This window comes from Sceloporus occidentalis, unplaced genomic scaffold (assembly GCF_023333645.1).
Source record: "Sceloporus occidentalis isolate IW3139 unplaced genomic scaffold, rSceOcc1.0.p SCAF_2, whole genome shotgun sequence".
Taxonomy (NCBI): domain Eukaryota; kingdom Metazoa; phylum Chordata; class Lepidosauria; order Squamata; family Phrynosomatidae; genus Sceloporus; species Sceloporus occidentalis.
The window spans coordinates 90,793,533-90,812,711 of NW_028316982.1; the positions used below are offsets into that span (position 1 = coordinate 90,793,533).

Sequence of the window (19,179 nt, forward strand, 5' to 3'; positions counted from 1 at the left end):
CCGACTCCATTCATCCCACTGCACTCACATGCACAGTAGAGATAGCATTAAACAATGAAGCACCACAAGCAAGAAGAATATAATATTGTATGGAAAGCCACAAAAATATTCCCAAGTTGGACACTTCCCCCTTTTTGCTAAGGTCTGAATGTCTGTGTCTTTTCTGATGGTTAATACAAGTATGTGAGTTGGAAGTCTAGTTTGCTCTGTCAAAATGGAAAGAGAAGAGAAACTAAGTGTGCTGCAACTAAAAGAGTTCGATGTTGCAGTATACTGACACAGTAGACATCTAGAAGAGTGGTTCCCAGCCTTTTCTATGCCCCACATCTTTTGGACATGTTTGATTAATATCCACATGCCCTACAAAGTAGTATTATATTTGAAGATGAAGAAGTATAATTTCTAATTTTTGAACCACAAATTGAACCACATTCAATACTGCCGGGTGCACAAGTGGAACTTTTAAAAACATATGTTTAACTCAAGTGCATAAAATGCAAATCTAAATGGAGCAATTAGATTCTAATTTATTCAGAAAAAAATAATGATGACTCATGGCTTGTCACTTAAGAACACAAACCATTCTTTGTTGCACCCCCTGAAATTCCATCTCACACCCCCTGGAGGTACAGGCACCCCAGGTTAGGAAGAGTTGTTCTAGAGTAATTCCTTGAAGTGGGAATGTTATGATTATGACATCTGACCCAGCCAATAGCAATGATAAAACATGAATTCATCTAGTTGGCCAGCTAAAATAGATTAAAAAAAACCAACCCAACAGACCATATCAGTTACAAATGAACACCATATAAAATTTGCCAAATACATACAAATACATTCACTTTAAAAGAAAAGGATTACATCTTCCTTCAAACATTTTCCACCTTTAAAAAAACAACAACTTGCTGCTATAATTTCAAAAAGGCAACCTTCTGTGTCACCAGCTGGTTAGGATCTTGCAGAAGAAAGTTTAGTTTGTCTTCAACCCGCCCGCCCTCATTTTCCATATCTAGGGTTGCAGTTGTAGGAGGCACAAAAATGAGGGCATTGCCCCCAATAAGAATCTCCCTCCAAAGTGAAATTTTCCTTCAGACCTCTAATTTATACTATTGTAGTAACTTAGAATTATCTGAGCATTTAGAAATGCAGTTTAGGCAGACAAAGAAAAGAGGCAGATAAAGATTTAGTTGTGAACAATTTTCAGTCTCATTCTCTGCACTGTTAGAAATTTGAGAACTGGAGATAAATTTTTGTGAGGAGGTAGAATTGTTGTTTGAGAGGCTCTTGGTGCCCTCCTTTTGCCCCTACCCATTCATCCCTGCCCAAATGCCTAAGAAAAGGAGATAAACGATATTACTTCAGACAAATCACACACTTTCAGCCCCAGAAAACCCCATAATAGGTTTGCCTTAGGGGTCACCACACGTCGGAAATGACTTGAAGGCACAACAACAACAATGGACTGCAATACATCTAACACTCCAGTAAATAGTGAGCCAGATCTTCTACTTCAAGAGAGTTCATAACATCCCTTCCTACTTGACTACAGTTAATGTTTTCAAAGCACCTAGTTCCCAAAGAAGAGATGGCACTGAGGCTGTACTGGCTTCTTTTCTGAAATTAAGGGCCCCTTCATTATGTACAATTATAGCATTTAACTGATATAGCTATATCCTGTGGAATCCTGGGATAGGTAGTTTGGGGAGGCACTAGAACTCCCTGGGTGAGAATTCTAAATATCCCTCCTTAAACGTCAAATCCCAGGGTCTCATAGGATGCAGCCATGTTAAAGCGGAGTCATAGTGCTGTAATTGTGTAGTGTGAAGGTGATCCAGTGTAGTTTGAACCAATGGTGAATTAAGATCCATCTCAAATGTTGTTGGTGAGTATTGTCACAGAAGGGGATTAAACTGGGTGAATGGAGATAAAAACAAAGATGTGTATCTGCTACGGGACTCTAGATGGAGCTGTTGTTCTGTATTAGAATATCAAGGTTCTAAATTTCTACACAAGTTATTTGCAGAACACTTGCTCCATTTTATAGCTGAGAAGCAAAGTGACTAACCCAACATTAGCTGGTAAAATCATAAGCAGAATTATTAAGCAGAAACCATAATTAACTAACAATAAAAATACATGTTAGTATGTACATACATTTCATTAGAAAAGATGATAATGATAGGGAAGGTAGAAGACCATAGAAAGTGAAGCAGACTGCATACCAGGTGGATAGACTCAATTAGGAAGGTCACAGGCCTGAATGTATTGGATCTGAGCAGATTAGGTGAGGACAGAATGTCTTGGAGATGACTCATCTACACGGTCAGATCAACTTGAAGGCATTTAACAACAACAATACTGCTTCTCCCTCACTACTTCAGTCTGTTACTGCTCACATTTCAGTAACTGTGTACAAAAGCATTATTTTACATATAGACCCTTCCCCCTTTCCATTTTATAGAGTCTCTTCTCCCCAGCCCCCAACTTATTTTGTGCAAAGACCTTACCAGGACAGCTCAGAAGCCTGTTTCAATATTGTGCTGAGGCCTGGGATATGGGAAGAGAAATACAATACATCCTCTTTATCTGCGGGACTAGTACCCATGGTTTCACTTTGTTGTTGTTGTTGTTGTTGTTGTTGTGTGCCTTCAAGTCATTTCCTACTTATGGCGACTCTAAGGCAAATCTATCATGAGGTTTTCTTGGCAAGATTTGTTCAGAGGATGTTTCCCATTGCCTTCCTCTGATGACTTGGCCAAGGTCACCCAGTGGATTTCATGGCTGAGCTGGGAATCGAATCCTGGTCTCCGGAGCCATAGTCCAACACAGAAATCACTACACCGTGTTACCCGCATTCAACAAATATGTTCTCTCTAGATATTTTTTAGATCATCTAGTGTGATTCTGTGGTATATGTCTGGCAGAAGTTGACCATAAAGCTGTGCTATAAGGCCTAGAGAGGTGTTTTGTTTAGGAATCTTTAGGTCCTCCAGCATGACCATATGGTCAATTTCTGCCAGAATGTCCAGGAATATATTCTCCATGGATAGAGGGGTCATACTATACCACTAAAAATGGGCAAGAACCATGGACAAACTTTAGTCTTCTGCTTTCTTGGACATGCTTCAGAGAAACTGTGGAAAGACCTAGGATGTAGCTGTGGGATGAGGCAAAATGAGGGCATTGCTACCCTCTAAATAAGATTTCTTTCTCTCTAAAATTTCATCCTATCCCCAAATCTGTAACATTTCAGTAACATGAAACTTCAATTGAGCATTCAGAAATACACTTTGGGCATTCAAAGAAAAGGAATTCTAGATGTGAACCATATTTGATATTTCACTCTGCAATGCTTGAAATTTAGATGAGAACAGAAATTTAATTGGTGGGCAGGATGCTTGTTTGGTGGGTCACAGCTTCCTTCTTTCCCCCCAGCTATATACTGGGAAGACTGGTGTTGCTAAGAACAGCTATCAAGAATAGCACTTTATAACAATAGCACTTCCTAGTGAACTAAACACTTTCTAAGCCATTTACAGTGTGTAAGCCAATTGCCTCCAACAAGCTGGGTTATCATTTTGCCAATCTACAGAAAGATGGAAGGCTGAGTCAACGTGGAGCCCTGTAAGATCGAACTCACAACATTGTGGCTGCAGCACCAGCTTTTAACCACTTCGACACCAGGGCTCCTCAAGTGCTTGTGTATGTGCATGCATGTCAGTGACTATCTGGTCCCTGGCTCCTGCGTTTCCTTTCTAAAAGTTTTGTGCAGGTGGGACAGTTTCGATTTAGATAGGGCTGGCACTCTCATGAAGCAGGATAAACCTCTTTCTTAGGTAGCAGGGCTTTTGTCTGCCTAGTGTTTGACTTCCATCATCATCTACTTCCATATTTCTCTGTCTGTCTGTCTGGGTGGCTGGCTAACCAGCTGCTGCCACCACATCCCACCCACAACAAAGTACCTGTTGCTGCATTTTACTATTGTGGCATTTGTTGCTGAAAGGAAATGGGTAATGGAGATCCTGAAAGCATCTTTGGGGTCATTCAGATGTCATTTTTTTAAGCGCAACTATGTGTATAATCTCATTCACGCATTCCAGATTTGTGGTTCCCATTATTTTTTTTTATTGGAACTGCATCTCTGGACATCTCTCTGTATACTGTTACTCACACATGCTCTCCAGCCCTTCATGTCCCACCCAAGGGTACTAGCAACCCCTGTGAGAAACGGTCCCTAGACAGGTGTCTCAAGGCGGCAGTAAAGTCTCCACTTCTCCCTGCAGCCGCCGGCTACCAAGACATGAGGGGAGGGGGAAGAGAGGGAGAATCCTCTTTCCCCTTACTAGAGGGGGAAGACACAGCAGGGCATGCAGAGTTTAATCCTGGGTCTATTCATATCAGTTATTTACAGTGGCAACAATGTGAATTTAAAAAAAACCTCAGAAAAACACCCGGTACTGATTATCCCGGGTTAAGTGGGTTATTTGGTAGCCCCCCCCCCCCAAAAAAAAAAAAAAAACTGAATTGGGTGCGTTCAGGATGCACATGAACAATGGAGATCCAGTCTGGATTAATCCTGGATCATTTTCACCATCCAAATAACTCCCCGTTGTCATGCTTCATTTCTCTGGGATATGGGTGCTTTCTCAGATTAAGGCACTGAAGGTGTAGTGGCCCAGGAGAGGGCCTGTACCACTGCATTATACATCATACTTCAAAAAGCAACTTTAAACAGACATTGCTGCTGTAGCAGCCAAGTTGGAAGTGGAGCTTTTCTTAAAGATTACACTGGGGTACAGAGGGCAAAGCAATTACCCAGGCTGCTGCCACACTGCAAACTTAATGCACTGCTTTAATCGTCATGGTTCCATCCTATGGGATGCTGGGATTTGTAGTTTTATATTGCTCCAGAGTTCTCTGACAGAGAAGGCTAAACATCTCACAAAACTACAAATTCCAGGATTTCATAGCATTGAGTTAAAGCTGTGTCAAACTGCATTAAATATGTAGTGTAGATGCTCATGTCAACCAAGGTCCTCTGTTGGGTCCAAACACTTAATGTCTGTTTAATGACCAGGACCCTGAACTATGTTTCTATCTTGGATTGTGTGTCCAGCTACTATCTAAACAGAAGAGGATGTACATAAAACAAGAAAAAGAGCATTTTTAAAGTACTGTATGAATAAAGTACTGGAACAGTCCTTATTCTTTCATTGATTGTAACTATCTGTCAGTACTTATTTAGAGGTAGAATGGATTCCACATCTATCAAAAAGAGCATTTGAAAGTCTCTCAGGAAAGGTTTCCATCCTTAGCATGAACACTGAGTAAATGTTCTAGCTGGAGCTTAGAATCAAGAAATCTTTTCCTGGTCAGATGTTTCTTCAGCAGCACTGGGTTTGGCCCTTGAGAAGAAGGTGAAAGGCCCCAAGAGGATTATCTTCCTCCCTCCCTCCTTTGTGTTTCCCCCTCTTATCTTCATCCATCCTGTCACTCTAGTTTGTTCCTTTCAATGCCTACTCTTATTCATATGAGATTGAGATTAGAATTGTTCAGAATTTAGAGTTTATATGGTTTTATATGGTTATATAGAGTTTATTAGAGTCAATTGTTTGGATTACATTTGGATAACAATAAAAATTGTTCACTTTTAAAAAATTAGAACATGCATCTCTTTTTTCTTTTCTTTTTTGTCCTAGATACTATTCTGCTTTAAAAACTATGGAACAGTTAGAAAATATTTACTTTCCTAGAGTTAGTCAGTACCGTTTTTGTCAAATAATGATTGAAAACCTTCCAAAGCTTCGTGAGGAAATTAAAGAAATTTCCATGTCGGATCTTAAGGATTTTCTGGAGAGTATTCGGAAACATTCAGATAAAATTGGTGAAACAGCAATGAAACAGGTAAAGTTTCAGTACTCAGATCTAAGAAAATACTTTAATGTATTACTTCTCAACTAAGTTTTTGGTGATACCAGTAAAAACTAAGCCTCAGTCCTTGTCCTCTGTGGGCTTTACATGATGGTGGCATGCATGGCACAAAACTTTCCTTCCATCATCCAGTCATCAAACATCATCTCACACTGCATATTATGCAAGTGCATGTGTGAAACATGATTTCTGTAGTTTTTATCTCACCCATTTTTTTTCTGAGCATAGGAATTACATAGATTACACTTATGCAGTATCTCTGTGTCACACTTATTTTTACATTCAGGGAAGAAACCTCCACCAATCGAATGCGTGATAAATGTATAGAATCATTCTAGAAAGCTGTAAGGTGTGATATAAATATATTTGAAAACAATAGCGTGTTGGACTCTTTTCTTTCTTTCCTTTCCTTTCTTCAGATGAAAGTAGGCCTGACTTCAGCAAAACTTGATTTTAAAAGTGTTACTTATGTTGAATACCTTAAAGAGTAGCTTATGCGTGTGGGTGTGTGTCACATTCACTTGGATAAGCAGTAGGTGGGAAGGCTGCTGATCTTTTCATTTGCCCACCAGTTTTTGTCTTCAGTTACTTTCCTCCCTGTTGGGTTCCAAAACCGTAAAGAGCCTGGTTGGAGAGTGGAGGCTGAGTAAGGAGAAAGAGTGGGTGAAGGAAGAGTTCAGCAGCCATCTCCTGCTGTGAGTCCTGGCTTGAAATTGTCTATCCCCCCCCACACTTCTGCCTATATTCAGCTAGCACTACCTCTGTTTGAAGACAGATCTACTAAAATCACACCTAGCGCTGGGCCAAGCTTCCTCCTTTTCCCTTTGTCACTGCTTGTTTCTTTAGGGCCTTGTGTGCTCTTGTTCATTGTATGTTTTTGCTCATATAGGCACAACAGCAGAAAACCTTTAATACTGTTCTCCAAAAACCAAACAATGTCCGTTATGGGAAGAATAAGTATATAAATGATGATGGAATTTCAGAAACAAGGAATGAGGTTGTTTCAAAGCAAAATCTTGATGTGGAGGAGGAGGAAGAGGAAGAAGGACATGAAGATGAGGTATTTTGGCCTCATATTACTATTTATTTTAATGCATTATTTAAGATATAACACATCTTTTAGGACACAGATGCTGAAATGTTGGGACTCCAGTTGTTGAGCTGCAACTCCCAGATATTGTTGGACTGCAGCTCCCATCATTCCTCATCACTGACTTTGCTGGCTAGAGCTGATGACGACTATACTGTTCCGACATCTGAACAACTTGCCAAGTAGCTTTTTGGAATAGGCTGAAATTTTAAAGAGGGTCATTTAAGGTGCTTTGGACAGTCCAGTGGAATAGTGTGCTCATTTTCTCTAAACAGATGTTTCCTATGGCATATTACTACTTCAGAAATTGCCCATTATTAGAAATTATTATTATTCAAAAATTCACAAATTATTATTATTCAGAAATTAATATTATTATTCATATTGCCCATTATTAGAAATTGCCCATTATATTCAAAATGTTTGCTCACATGGCATAGATCTGGAAGGAAGGAAGCTAGAATCACAAAACTCTTTTGTAGTTCTTTGAATTGTGGCAATGAGAAAAGAATACAGAAATAGTCATTGAATAGTGTAATAATAATAATAATAATTTGTTTTATTTATATACCGCTATTCCAAAGATCATAGCGGTAAACAGCAAGTAAGCTAACATCCCCTAGGTTTGCTGTTCAATGTGAACACCAGATTTGCAGTTCCTAAACAAATATGTGAACTGAAACAGTTATTCTTTGATATTTATACTGTTGCAGTAGAATGAAAATATACCCAAAAATGCACACACAGAAATGTGTATATTGCCAAAAATAATGTTCAAGTTTTTCTATCGGTATTATTTGCCAAAAATAACATAAAGCAAAACTGTTTATGAAAATGTCTTAGACTGAGAGAAATTTACACAAGGTTGAACATAAATTTTGGCGTGGAACTTTTGGGGGGATGGAGGTGAGGGGAAAGAACATAACGAAATCAAGTCGGAAAATGGAAATGGGCCTGAATAAACCCCATGTTAAACTTATATCTGAAAGAGGGTGTTTAACACAATTACTTTTCTCCTGAAGGAAAAAATACCAATTGGTTTAAACAAGCTTCATTTATATACTGCTTCATACCGCCTAAGCAGTGACTAAGCTGTTTACAACTGTAAGCTAATTTGCCCCCAACAATCTGGGTACTCATTTTAGCGACCTCGGAAGGATGCAAGCCTGAGTCAAGCTTGAGTCCTTTTGCTGGTCTTGAACTCGCAACCTTGTGGTTTTGAGTGAGTGGCTGCAGTACAGGCATTTAACCACTGCACCCCACTCCTAGTTTAGAAGGAGTGATCATGAAGTAAACGGGAAAGAGGAAGCAACACGGATCTGCTCTGTTGAAGAGGGGTATGGAGCAGCAGCAGGCTTCTCATCCTTGTAGTCTTGCTTTCCACTTCAAGAAATAGCAAAGCTCAGATAGAGGAGGTGTGACCCTACCGTGGGGAGTGATCTGGAAGCCAGAAGCAGTCCAAACTCTCTTACGGTCTGAGGCTGGAGCAAAGACCTCCATCAAACTACCTGTAAACTCACCTGCCACACAGATGAAGAAGAAGAACTACAGCTGGTTCCCTGTTCCCCTCCCCTGCCCATCCAAGCAACACTGTGTCCCTCAAGAGAGGAGGATATTGGCAGAGCTGATGGTAGGGAGGACAACCACTCAAGCTGCCAGCAGCATCTTGAATCCCTAGCTCTGGATTTTAAGAGCTGTGCTCTGGAGGCGAGAAAACAGTATCTTGATATGTAGTGTTGTGTTACATAATACTGTAACACAGACAGTTTTCTTAAACATCTTTTCTCCTCCCAAGTCATAGCCGTCAACTCAGAATGGATCCAACTGGTAGTGCAGAGGCTTCAGCTGTTGTTGCCTGTGTCTTATACTTATTGCCGTGAGTTGATGGTGGCAGAAGCCACCTTAACAAACACCCCAGCACATGTGATGGCTGCCTATTCTATTCCTTTGCTTACATACTGTCTTTCCCCCATAGTTTATTGAGGCTAATGGAAATGTTGGCCCTGCTGAGGTTTCTTGGTTAGGAGTGCTTCTCCCCTGTTTTTTTCCAGCAACTGCTGAGGGGAAAAAATGGATAGACTGCTGTTTACTATGGCTTCCTCTTACCTAGTTGTCCTCTTTCCCCTCAAAACAAATACAGGAGTGTTAGCCAAACTTTTTCCAATACAGGGGGCCTTGTTATCCATGGGCTTGGCATCTGCAGATTAGAGCATCTTGCCATTTTCAACCCCCCATTGTCCCCAATGGCAGTATGTTCACGTGGCTGTGCTACCATTGGGATTAACCCCTGTTGTTAGTAACAGCCTCCGTTGTCTCCAATGGCAGCATGTACACATGGTTGTGCCGACATTAGGGACAATGGGACTTCAGGTGTGACCACATGCATGCGCTGCCATTGGGGACAACGGGGGGTGTCCCTAGTCTTGATGTGGCAGCATGCACGTACCGCCATTAGGGACGTGACTTGAGGGCCCGTGGTTTTGGTATCCGCAGAGGGGTCTGGAATAGATCCCCCACAGATACTAAGGTCCTACTGTACATGCTTAATGACACATTTAGGATGTGTAGTGTAATAATTGCTTTATATGTTTTTAACTTTTAATTTAATGCCTTAAAGTAATTTCTTAAATTGATGGATTGATTAATGCTTTTAAAAACCTTTGTGCTGCATTGTTTTAGTTATTTTCTTTCTTTAGTTTATATTGTAGGCCACTTTGAATCCCATTTTGGGAGAGAAGTGTGGTGTAAATCAGTCAGTCAAATAAATAAATATACAGACGGGTGTCCTCTTGAGATATTTATGCTGATATAACTCCTCAATATTCCAGTAGTGGTCCTTTTAACATACTTATGCAAAGAAGTCTTCAGTGTCCCCTTACACAAGCACAGTACAGTAGTGCAGCTTCAAGCTTGATCAGCATAGAAACAGAACATCACCCTCTCCATCCAACCTCAGATTGCCACTAGGATGGGCAGAATAACCACCAGAATGTCACAGTTGCCTCACCTTCAATAATGTTCTGCCCACATTGAAGAGGAGCTGGGTCTTAGGCTGCATTCACACTGCAGAAATAATCTAGGTTGACACCACTTCAGTTTGATTGGTTCAGTGCTATATTGTACTTTGCTATGGTACCAGAGCTCTCTGACAGGGCAGGCTAAATGTCTCACTAAACTACAATTCCCAGAATTCTGTAGCATTGAGCCATAGCAGTTAAAGTGGTATCAACCTGGATAATTTCTGCTGTGTGGATGAAGCCTTGGTTATGCCCAGACTGGACCTGAACCTAGCAGATTTGTCTTGCCACTATATCAGATACCATTTCAGATTAAGAAAGCTATGAGAAAAAGCATGTCAAGTGCTGAAGGAAATACCACAAAACAAATCCGTAAGCAATATTGTAACATAGTAGGGATGTTAGTGAAAAACTGTTGTTCTGACTAACTTAGATCTAATACGGTATGCAAAGGGATCGCACAGTACTTTTGAAACTGTGTGAAAGAAGTTTTAAAGAACATTCAAAGCCCTATGTGTGGATAGACAAATCCCACAGTTTGGGTATCTCCCTTCCTTGTTGTAACCTGAAGTTCTTTCTGTCTTGAACTGAACTGAAATGCTCATCCATGCTTTCTAAGAACCTAGTATATGTAGATCAGATCTCTTTCTCTGAACTCACAGAGACCTAGAGGTAAATGTGAGGAAATATGCAAGTTACATACTTGCAGATACTTGATTTTGGCTAACAGTTGCTCAAGTTTGTTCTTCTTGAGTACCTTAGAAATTTATATGCTTGGATTCACACCAGTGCTAAATGTGACAGATACCTTTTTTAACGAGTTCATTGCACTTTCCATGTCTTTCTGAGCTGTGTAAAAGCGTAGTCGAAATGCTTTTATCTGGTAAAAGCACTGAGAAAATTGTTACATCAGTTAAATTATTGGTCCTTGTAGAGTTTGCCTTAAACTGCGAATATCTGCCTTTGATCTAATTTGCCGATCTCAGTTTGTTACACTTTCTTTATTTTGTACTATTCTGTCATTGCTTACCAAATTTTGTATGTTTTGTTTTTCCCTTCCTACAGGTTTTGACAGCTCATGATTTGGTAGATTTCTCTCCGGTTTATAGGTGCTTGCATATTTATTCAGTGCTGGTATGTATATTATTCTATTTTCCTTTAATTTTTTTTTTAAAAAACCAATCCACACAGATTAGTTTCTCAAAATACAGAGTTGATTATTAAAAAGGTAAGCCCCAGAAATGAAACTGGTCATTTACATTATCAAATAAAGACAATTCTGGTGCTTTCTGTTACTGCCTGCATTACCATGCAAATATCAATTCTCATTTTCCAAGCAAGAGTAAGATGTCATTCTTAGTACTTAGTACATTATAGATACAGCACTGTATTTGTGCAGCACCTACGATTTGCATGGAAAATTATTTTCAAGCCCAGAAAAAAACCTGTCTTATTTACTTGGATTTTTAATTCTTTAAAATAAAAGCACTTTCTTGCTGCAGTACCCAGTATATCTTCTTACTTATAATTTACTAAGAGGCACTGACTGAATTTTGTGCATCCAACAGTTTGTTCATTCTTTAATAAACCAAAGAGACAACTGTATACATGTTCACCACCAGAAGGCCAATATAAAAATCAAATAGATTACATGATTGGAAGCAGAAGATGGAGAAGCTCCATTCTCTCTGCAAAAACAAGACTAAGAGCAGATCGTGGCATAGACCATAAACTGCTAATAACAAAAATTAGAGTAAAGTTAAAGAACACTAAACCAATAATCATGCCAAAATACAACCTGAATAACTTCCCTGTAGAATTTTAAAATAATGTAAAAATAGATTTGTACTACAGTATTAAATGTAATTGACTGGGAGCAAGAAAACTCTGGACTAAAGCCAGAGACATTGTCAGGGCAGAATACAAAAAGCCACTATAAGCATCCAGAAAGAAAGACGCATTAATGAATGACAGTTGAAACTCATAAGGACAGATGAAAAGCAAAGGTAAAATGTGACAGTATTGTGGCCCCTTGGTATCTGATTTGGTTCCAGGACCTCCTGTGGGTTCCAAAATCCATGGATACTCAAGTCCCATTATATGCAATGACACAGTAAAATGATTTTGCTTATATAAAATGGCAAAATAAAGGTTTGCTTTTTGGATTTATCTATTTTCATACTGTGGATGGTTGAATTTGTGGGTGCAAAATCCATGGATACAGAGGGCTGACTGTAATATAGTCAGAATTCTGAACTGCTCAATGACTTGTACATAAGATCAAAGAGAACTACTATAATAATCAGTGCAGAGAAATAGAATATGGCAACAAAAAAGGAGGAAAAGAGACTTTTCCTACAAGGTCCGATAAATCAAAGGGAAATTTATACAAGAGTGAGGATTCTATAAGACCAGTAGGGAGACTCATTAACTGACCAAGTTAAAAAAAACCCAAAGTCAGTGGAAATATTACATGGAAGAACTATATAAAAGAGATGAAAGGATGACAGATTAATTCAAGGAAGAACTATTTGAAGTTGAATCTACAGTTTTAGAAATGAAGTGGAAGCTGTAGTCAGATGGCAATAGAGCTGCTTCAGACTACAGAGGCAGAATCTACTCTAGTTCTAACTTAAATTTGTCAAAAAATATGGAAAACAAAACAATGTCCCACAGATTTGAAATGTTGAATATACATTCAAGCCCTCACAAAAGAGGGCACCAGAGATTGCAGTAACCACAGGATCATTGCATTAATTTCCTATGCAAGCAAAATGATTTCAGAATTGTACAACAATGGCTTCTATCATGTATGGAGCGAGAAATGCCAGATGTCCAAGCAGGCTTCAGGAAAGGAAGAGGCACTAGGGATCATATGTTGGATAATGGAGCACATCAAAGAATTTCAGAAGAAAATCAGCCTGTGCTTTATAGATTATAGTAAAGCATTCGATTGTGTAGATCAAGAAAAATTTTGGATCACTCTTAAAAAAATGGGTGTACCAAAGCATCTTATAGTCCTGATGTGTAACCTCTCCTCTGGACAAGGCACTAATACTAGGACAAAATAGGAAGAAACAGAATGCTTTCCAGTTGGCAAGGGGGGTCAATGAAGGCTGTATTTTATAACCTGTTTTTTTTTACTTGTACATTGAACATATATATAAAGCAGGATTAGACTTGGAGGAAGGAGGTGTGAAAATTGGAGGAGGTCACATCAACATTTTAAGATATGCAGATGACATCATAGCACAGAAAATAGTAAAGATTTGGAACAACTACTGAAAAAATCAAGGAAGCAAGTTAAAAGGCAGGTTTACAATTGAACATTCAGAAAACACATATAATGGTCATAGTTGATTTACATAACTTTAAATTACATGATGAAAATATTGAAATAGTTTAAGTAAAGGTTAAATACCTTGGCTGAGTCGTTAATCAAAGTGGCGATTGCAGTCAAAAAATCTGAAGAAGACTAGGACTTGCAAGGGCCTCTGTGAAGGAATTGGACAAAATTTCAAAGTGTAAAGACCTAGCATTGAATTCTAAAGTTAGGATTGTCCATGCTAACTCTCTTTAGAAGCCAAGATGACTAAACATCAGACTTTGGAAATATCATGAGAATACATGACTCATTAGAAAAATCAATTATGCTTTGTAACAAAAGCCACAGCCCTCAGTCTGCAAGATCTGAGCAGAGCTATGCTGATATGGTGGTGACCTTGAGGCTCCTCATTCATAGGGTTGCTATGGGTTGAGGTTAACTTGATGGTAGTTAAGAACAAAAATAGTGTGTGGCAATTTTGAAATTATAATAGGCATTACAGTCAGTAGTGAAGGGGTAATGAAGATGTTAAACTGCATCAAACAAAATGAAATTGATAACAGATTAACTATTGATGCTTAATAGATACCTAAAACATGTAGGGGTAGCTGTGTTGGCCATTTAACAAATACAAACAAAAATCCATCAGTAATACCTTTATTAGCCAACCAAAATGCACAATATACTTGTTGCAAGCTTTCAAAGCTCCCTGGGCTTCTTCATCAGGCAAGATGTTACAAACGAAATAGGAGAAGGAAAAAAACAACAATTGGAGATATTAGTCAGATGCCTGCATGTTGTTTCAGTCCTTAAGAAAGATGTTATGATGGGGGGGGGGTATCTTTTGCAGGCATGCTCCTCCTCCATATGGCAATAGAGAGATTTTCAAAGTCCAGGAAATTTAAATACAGTGAGCCTGTGCCATACGTGGGCTTCACTTCCATGGCTTTCAGCATACACTGAAGCTGCAGGAGAATCGATTTTCAATGGGACGCAAGCATATGCAATTTCCCCCTTACATAGGAGTGTCCGGAATGGATCCCCCACGTAGGGGAAGGGAGCACTGTAGATACATGTACTTCATAATGTCTGTAGAAGAGTTATGAATCCTTAAAAGCTTTAATACTTCCCTTCTTTATGCAGCTTATTGTTATTTTGGATACTTCTGCTATTTGCCATATTCTGACTGTGTTCATATAATTATTTTTCTGATTAGTAAACTGAAATATGAACAAGGCTTTGGTTATTTATACAGCCTTTGCTACTTGGGAAATGCAAGTACACCTGAAAATCTTCAGTAAGCTATTTTGTTCTTAACTGCCCTCAAGTTGATCCCGGCTCATGGCGACCCTGTGAATGAGACATCTCAAAGACTTGCTATTTTCCACTGCTCCGCTTGGGTCCTGTAAATTTATGCCCATGGCCTCCTTAATAAAGTCCATTCATCTTGCATGCAGTCTTCCTCTCTTTCTGTATCCCTCCACCTTTCCTCACATTATTGTCTTTTCCGATGTTTAATTCTTTCTCATGATGTGACCAAAGTATGATAGCCTCAACTTTATCATCTTGGCTTCCAGGGAGATTTCAGGCTTGATCTGTTCTAAAAGCCATTTGTTTTATCTTTTTGGCTGTTCATGGTATCCTTAGCACTCTTCTCCAGCACATCTCAAATGAATTGATTTTCCTCCTAGCCACTTCCTCACAGTCCAGCTCTCACAACTGTACATGGTAATACAATGGCTTATACAATTATTACTTTTGTGCTCAGTTGTATATCTTTACATTTTAGGATCTTTTCTAATTCTTTCATAGCTACCTTCCCCATTCCTAGTCGTTTTATTTCTTGATTGCAGTCCCTATTCTGATCAATGCTTAACCCAAGGTATAGAAACTCTTTTACTATTTCAATTAGGCTGAATCTCTGTAGATCTTCCATGGTCATTGCTTTTATTTTCTTTATGTTGAGCAGTAAGCTTGCCTTTGCACTTTCTTCTTTGATCTTTCTTAGTAGTTGTTCCAGGTCTGTGATACTTTCTGCTAGTAGTACTGTATGGTGTCCTCTGCATATCTCAGATTATTGATATTCCTTCCTCCTATGTTTACACTGCTTTCTTCTATGTCCAAGCCTGCTCTTTGTATGATATTTTCTGCACAAAAGTTGAACAGATAGGGTGAAAGGATGCAGCCTTGCCTGAACCTTTTGCCAAGTGAGAACCGTTCTGTTTCTCTGTATTCTGTTCTAACAGTAGTCTCTTGTCAAAAGTACAGATTTCTCATCAGGACTATCAAATGTATTGGCAATCCTATGTCAATATCAAGAAGGAACATGATGGGTTACAGATTTGAAACAAGGCAGGGTATTAAACCATGGGTTGATGTAAATGTAATTTTCTGACTTTTGCTAATTCTGTCTTACTCCTACCCCCAAATGCTCTGAGACATTACTTCCAGTGCTAAACCTCAGTCTTTCCTTTCCCCACTCCTTATTATATCTCTTTTCTTCTTTTTATACTGTGTGAGGAAGTCCCTCCATTTGCTTGTTTTGAACCTCCCATCATTCAGCTACATAAGAAGTGGTCATTATGTACTCCTTCCAGGGGGTACTCCTACCCCCTGAAACCCAGAATTTGCTATGGCATGGCTGAAAATCAGTGGTATAGAGGGAGAAACAAAGAACCATATTTTTACTTTAAAGCAAAAAGTATAGGGAGTGTTCACTATGTTTGTGATGAATTGTACAAAAGCATAATTAGGCTTTAAAATGAGGTGTGTGTTTTCTACCACCTTTTAAAAATATTGGAATAGCAGGGCTTGTTCTTGATATTTATGTTGATATATCTTTGTGTATCTGTATTGAATGGGCAGCAAAATTCTATAAATAGTATTCAGTTCTGTTATTATTTTAATCTGCTTACAGTTGGTACTCTTTAAAATGCCACAAAACATTTTTAGTACAATAACATCCAAAATTCATTATTTTATTTTATTTTTCTCCTGTTAACCTTTTTGTCTGATAGAAACACCAGTGGATCTTTGAAAGCTTGCATCATGTGTTTTATGCATTTTGGTTGGCTGATTAAAGATATCACCGTTTTGTGGATTTTGGATATTATTGTACTTTGCTATTCAGTCAACATGGCTACCCCTGAATATGTTTCCAAAACATTTTCAGTTCTGCATTTCAGATTGGAGGGCTGGAATCAGATTTATCAACATGGCTTAAGTTAGTAAGTAAGTAAGTCGAAGACATAGTTGTGTTAGTCTGGGAAATCAGTATGTGAAGGGATCTTACAGCACCTTTGAGTAACTGAAAGAAGTTCGTAGCATGAGCTTTCATAGACTTCAGCCTATGTTCTCAGATGTATTTGCATCTGAGGAAGTAGACTCAAGTCTTCAGAAGCTCATGCTACCAATTTATATATTTTAGTTAGTCTCAAAGGTGCTGCAAGATCCCTTTGGTAGGTTACAGACTGCCCTCAAGCGGCCATTTTTCCCCCGCCGCCATTCGCTGCGGAGGGAAGCCCCAGTGGCCAGACCACGAGGCTTCCCGGCGCAGCGAAAAAGGAGCGCCAAAATGGCGCTCCTTTTCAAAACGCGGAAGTGGTGCCGCGAGGGGCGAAGCACGCCCTCGCGGCGTCACTTCTGCCACGACACGTCTGGACGCTATGCGTCCAAGACATCAAAATGGTGGCGCCCATGTGGATGGGCGCTGCCATTTACGACGCGCTCCGCGTGTCCTACGGAGAAGGGCCATGAGGAAGGTAAGACCCTTCCTAACCCTAATATGGCCCTTCCTAACCCTAGTACGCGCAGAGCGTGTACTTTATGACGGTCTGTAACCCGCCTTTGTGTACTAAGTTAGTCAGTAACTAACTTAAATCCCACTTATTTTGAAAAGTTTGCTTTGGGTCTGGGTGAAACCTGCAGTTTGTGTTGTTTTTTAAATATTGTGACTTCTTTTGTTATGAACTTCATTATAGCTTCAATTTTGTTGATGTAAGGATATAAACTGAAGCTCTCTGTGAGGAGTATGGAAAGAAAACTTTCCCCCCAGTAACATGTCTGTTTTTCCCTTTAGGGTGATGCAGAGACATTTGAAAACTACTATAGAAAACAGAGAAGGAAACAAGCAAGACTAGTGTTACAACCACAGTCAAACATGGTACTTGACTTAACCCCCCCTCCCCCCCAAAAAGGGATGGGTCTATTTTGTATATTTATGCAACATTATAGCTAATTTCATTGTTAAATGTTTGTGCTTTTCTTAAAGCATGAAACAGTGGAAGGCTACCGAAGATACTTCAGTCAAATTATAGGGTGAGTTCCCAAATATGCATGATGATAGATTGCACAGCTCAAAGATTTTTTTTTCTTGGAAATCTTTAGTTGTCCAACATGTACAATGTTGGTTTGTAGCAGAGTTATCTGCATTTTTACCTGGGTGCTGACTGCTGCTATGTGAAAAAAAAAATCTGATGTTTCAAGATGCCAGAGAAGGAAAAGGGGGAAAAGTGAGTAACACTCCCCCACCGCTTAACATCTTCGGCATTCATGAAAGCAAATCCTGTGTTTACCAAAGAAGTGTGGGCTGTGTGCAGCTGTGCAAAGAATCCCTCAAATTTAGAAAACACACGGACACAAAAAAACTAGTGGATGATCAAGAAGTGTATGAAACACACAGACACACAGACACACACATGATTTGGACAATACATGGGCACAAGCAAAGCTAGTGGAAGACCCAAGATTGTGCAACCAAAAAATATACAACTGGGAAACAAATGTTCAGATCAATTTGATTTGAATAAAACAACTGATAGTCATGTTCCGGTCTAACATTAAACAGAAATAACTATCCTTTTCTCAGAAAGCTATAGTTGGAGCAATGCATGTACAATTTCCAATAGCATCCCAATATCTTCATTGCTGCAAGTTAGTTGTGGGATAAGTTACTGTCTTTGTGGTGTCCTGCAATAAACTGAAGTATGTCGGCAAGCCTATATTTCTTTTCAATTATATATATATTTAAAAATATACATATAGTGTACACTTACCATTCCTCTCTGTGTTAAATAGCTATATACTGTATGGCTGTCATGCAGCTAAGATACTACTTTCCACTCAACTGACAAATTGTTACTTTGCCACACACACTAGTTTCTGTAATCCTATTAAACTCACTCTAGCAGCAAACTCCATTTTAAAAATAAATTTTTTGCCTGTTTCTCAGTGCATTTACAAGCAGCACTAGTTTAGATCTGTGTATGTGTGTGTGTGTGTGTGTGTGTGTGAAAGAGAGATAAATTTAAGCTTTACTGCTATTGACATTTCAAGAAAAATATAAGAGCATATCAAGAGAGCCATGATTATTTCACGACTAATTAGTATGTTCATATTTTCAGCTTTTTTGTAGTAGAAGATCACATTTTACATGTAACCCAAGGACTCATAACCAGAGCGTACACTGATGAACTTTGGAACATGGCACTTTCAAAGATTATAGCTGTCCTCAGAACTCATTCAGTAAGTGAGCATGCACTGTGAAAATATCCTTAAAGTTCATTTACTAAAGAAACATTTGAATGTGTTGAGATGAAGGATAATACCAAAATGAAAAAAAATACAGGTCTATCATTGTGAGGTTTTTGTAATTAAAAATTTCTCAGATTTGGGGGAGAGCCTGCCAAGCTTTTGTTTGTCCCAGCAGTATCAGGCTGTGAGCCACAGCCGCAGGCTATCTGCATAATCCTTCACTGATTTACAGCTCCCTGGGTCTTCCAAACTGTGCCCTTAGTCGGGCAGTTTAGAATATGCAG

At 39.1% G+C, this 19,179-nt stretch overlaps 1 protein-coding gene across 7 annotated transcripts in view; it reads left to right on the forward strand.

The window, feature by feature from the left end:
• LOC149318673 (exocyst complex component 6) overlaps positions 1-19,179 on the forward strand; it is a 128,926-nt gene that overhangs the window by 34,653 nt on the left and 75,094 nt on the right. For all 7 annotated transcript variants that reach the window (XM_089510256.1, XM_089510251.1, XM_089510252.1 and 4 more), the window contains 6 exons: positions 5,700-5,904; positions 6,821-6,991; positions 11,104-11,172; positions 17,442-17,525; positions 17,634-17,680; positions 18,766-18,886. In XM_089510256.1, coding sequence (XP_089366382.1) covers positions 5,700-5,904; positions 6,821-6,991; positions 11,104-11,172; positions 17,442-17,525; positions 17,634-17,680; positions 18,766-18,886 — 697 coding nt within the window. The remainder of the gene's footprint in view (positions 1-5,699; positions 5,905-6,820; positions 6,992-11,103; positions 11,173-17,441; positions 17,526-17,633; positions 17,681-18,765; positions 18,887-19,179) is intronic.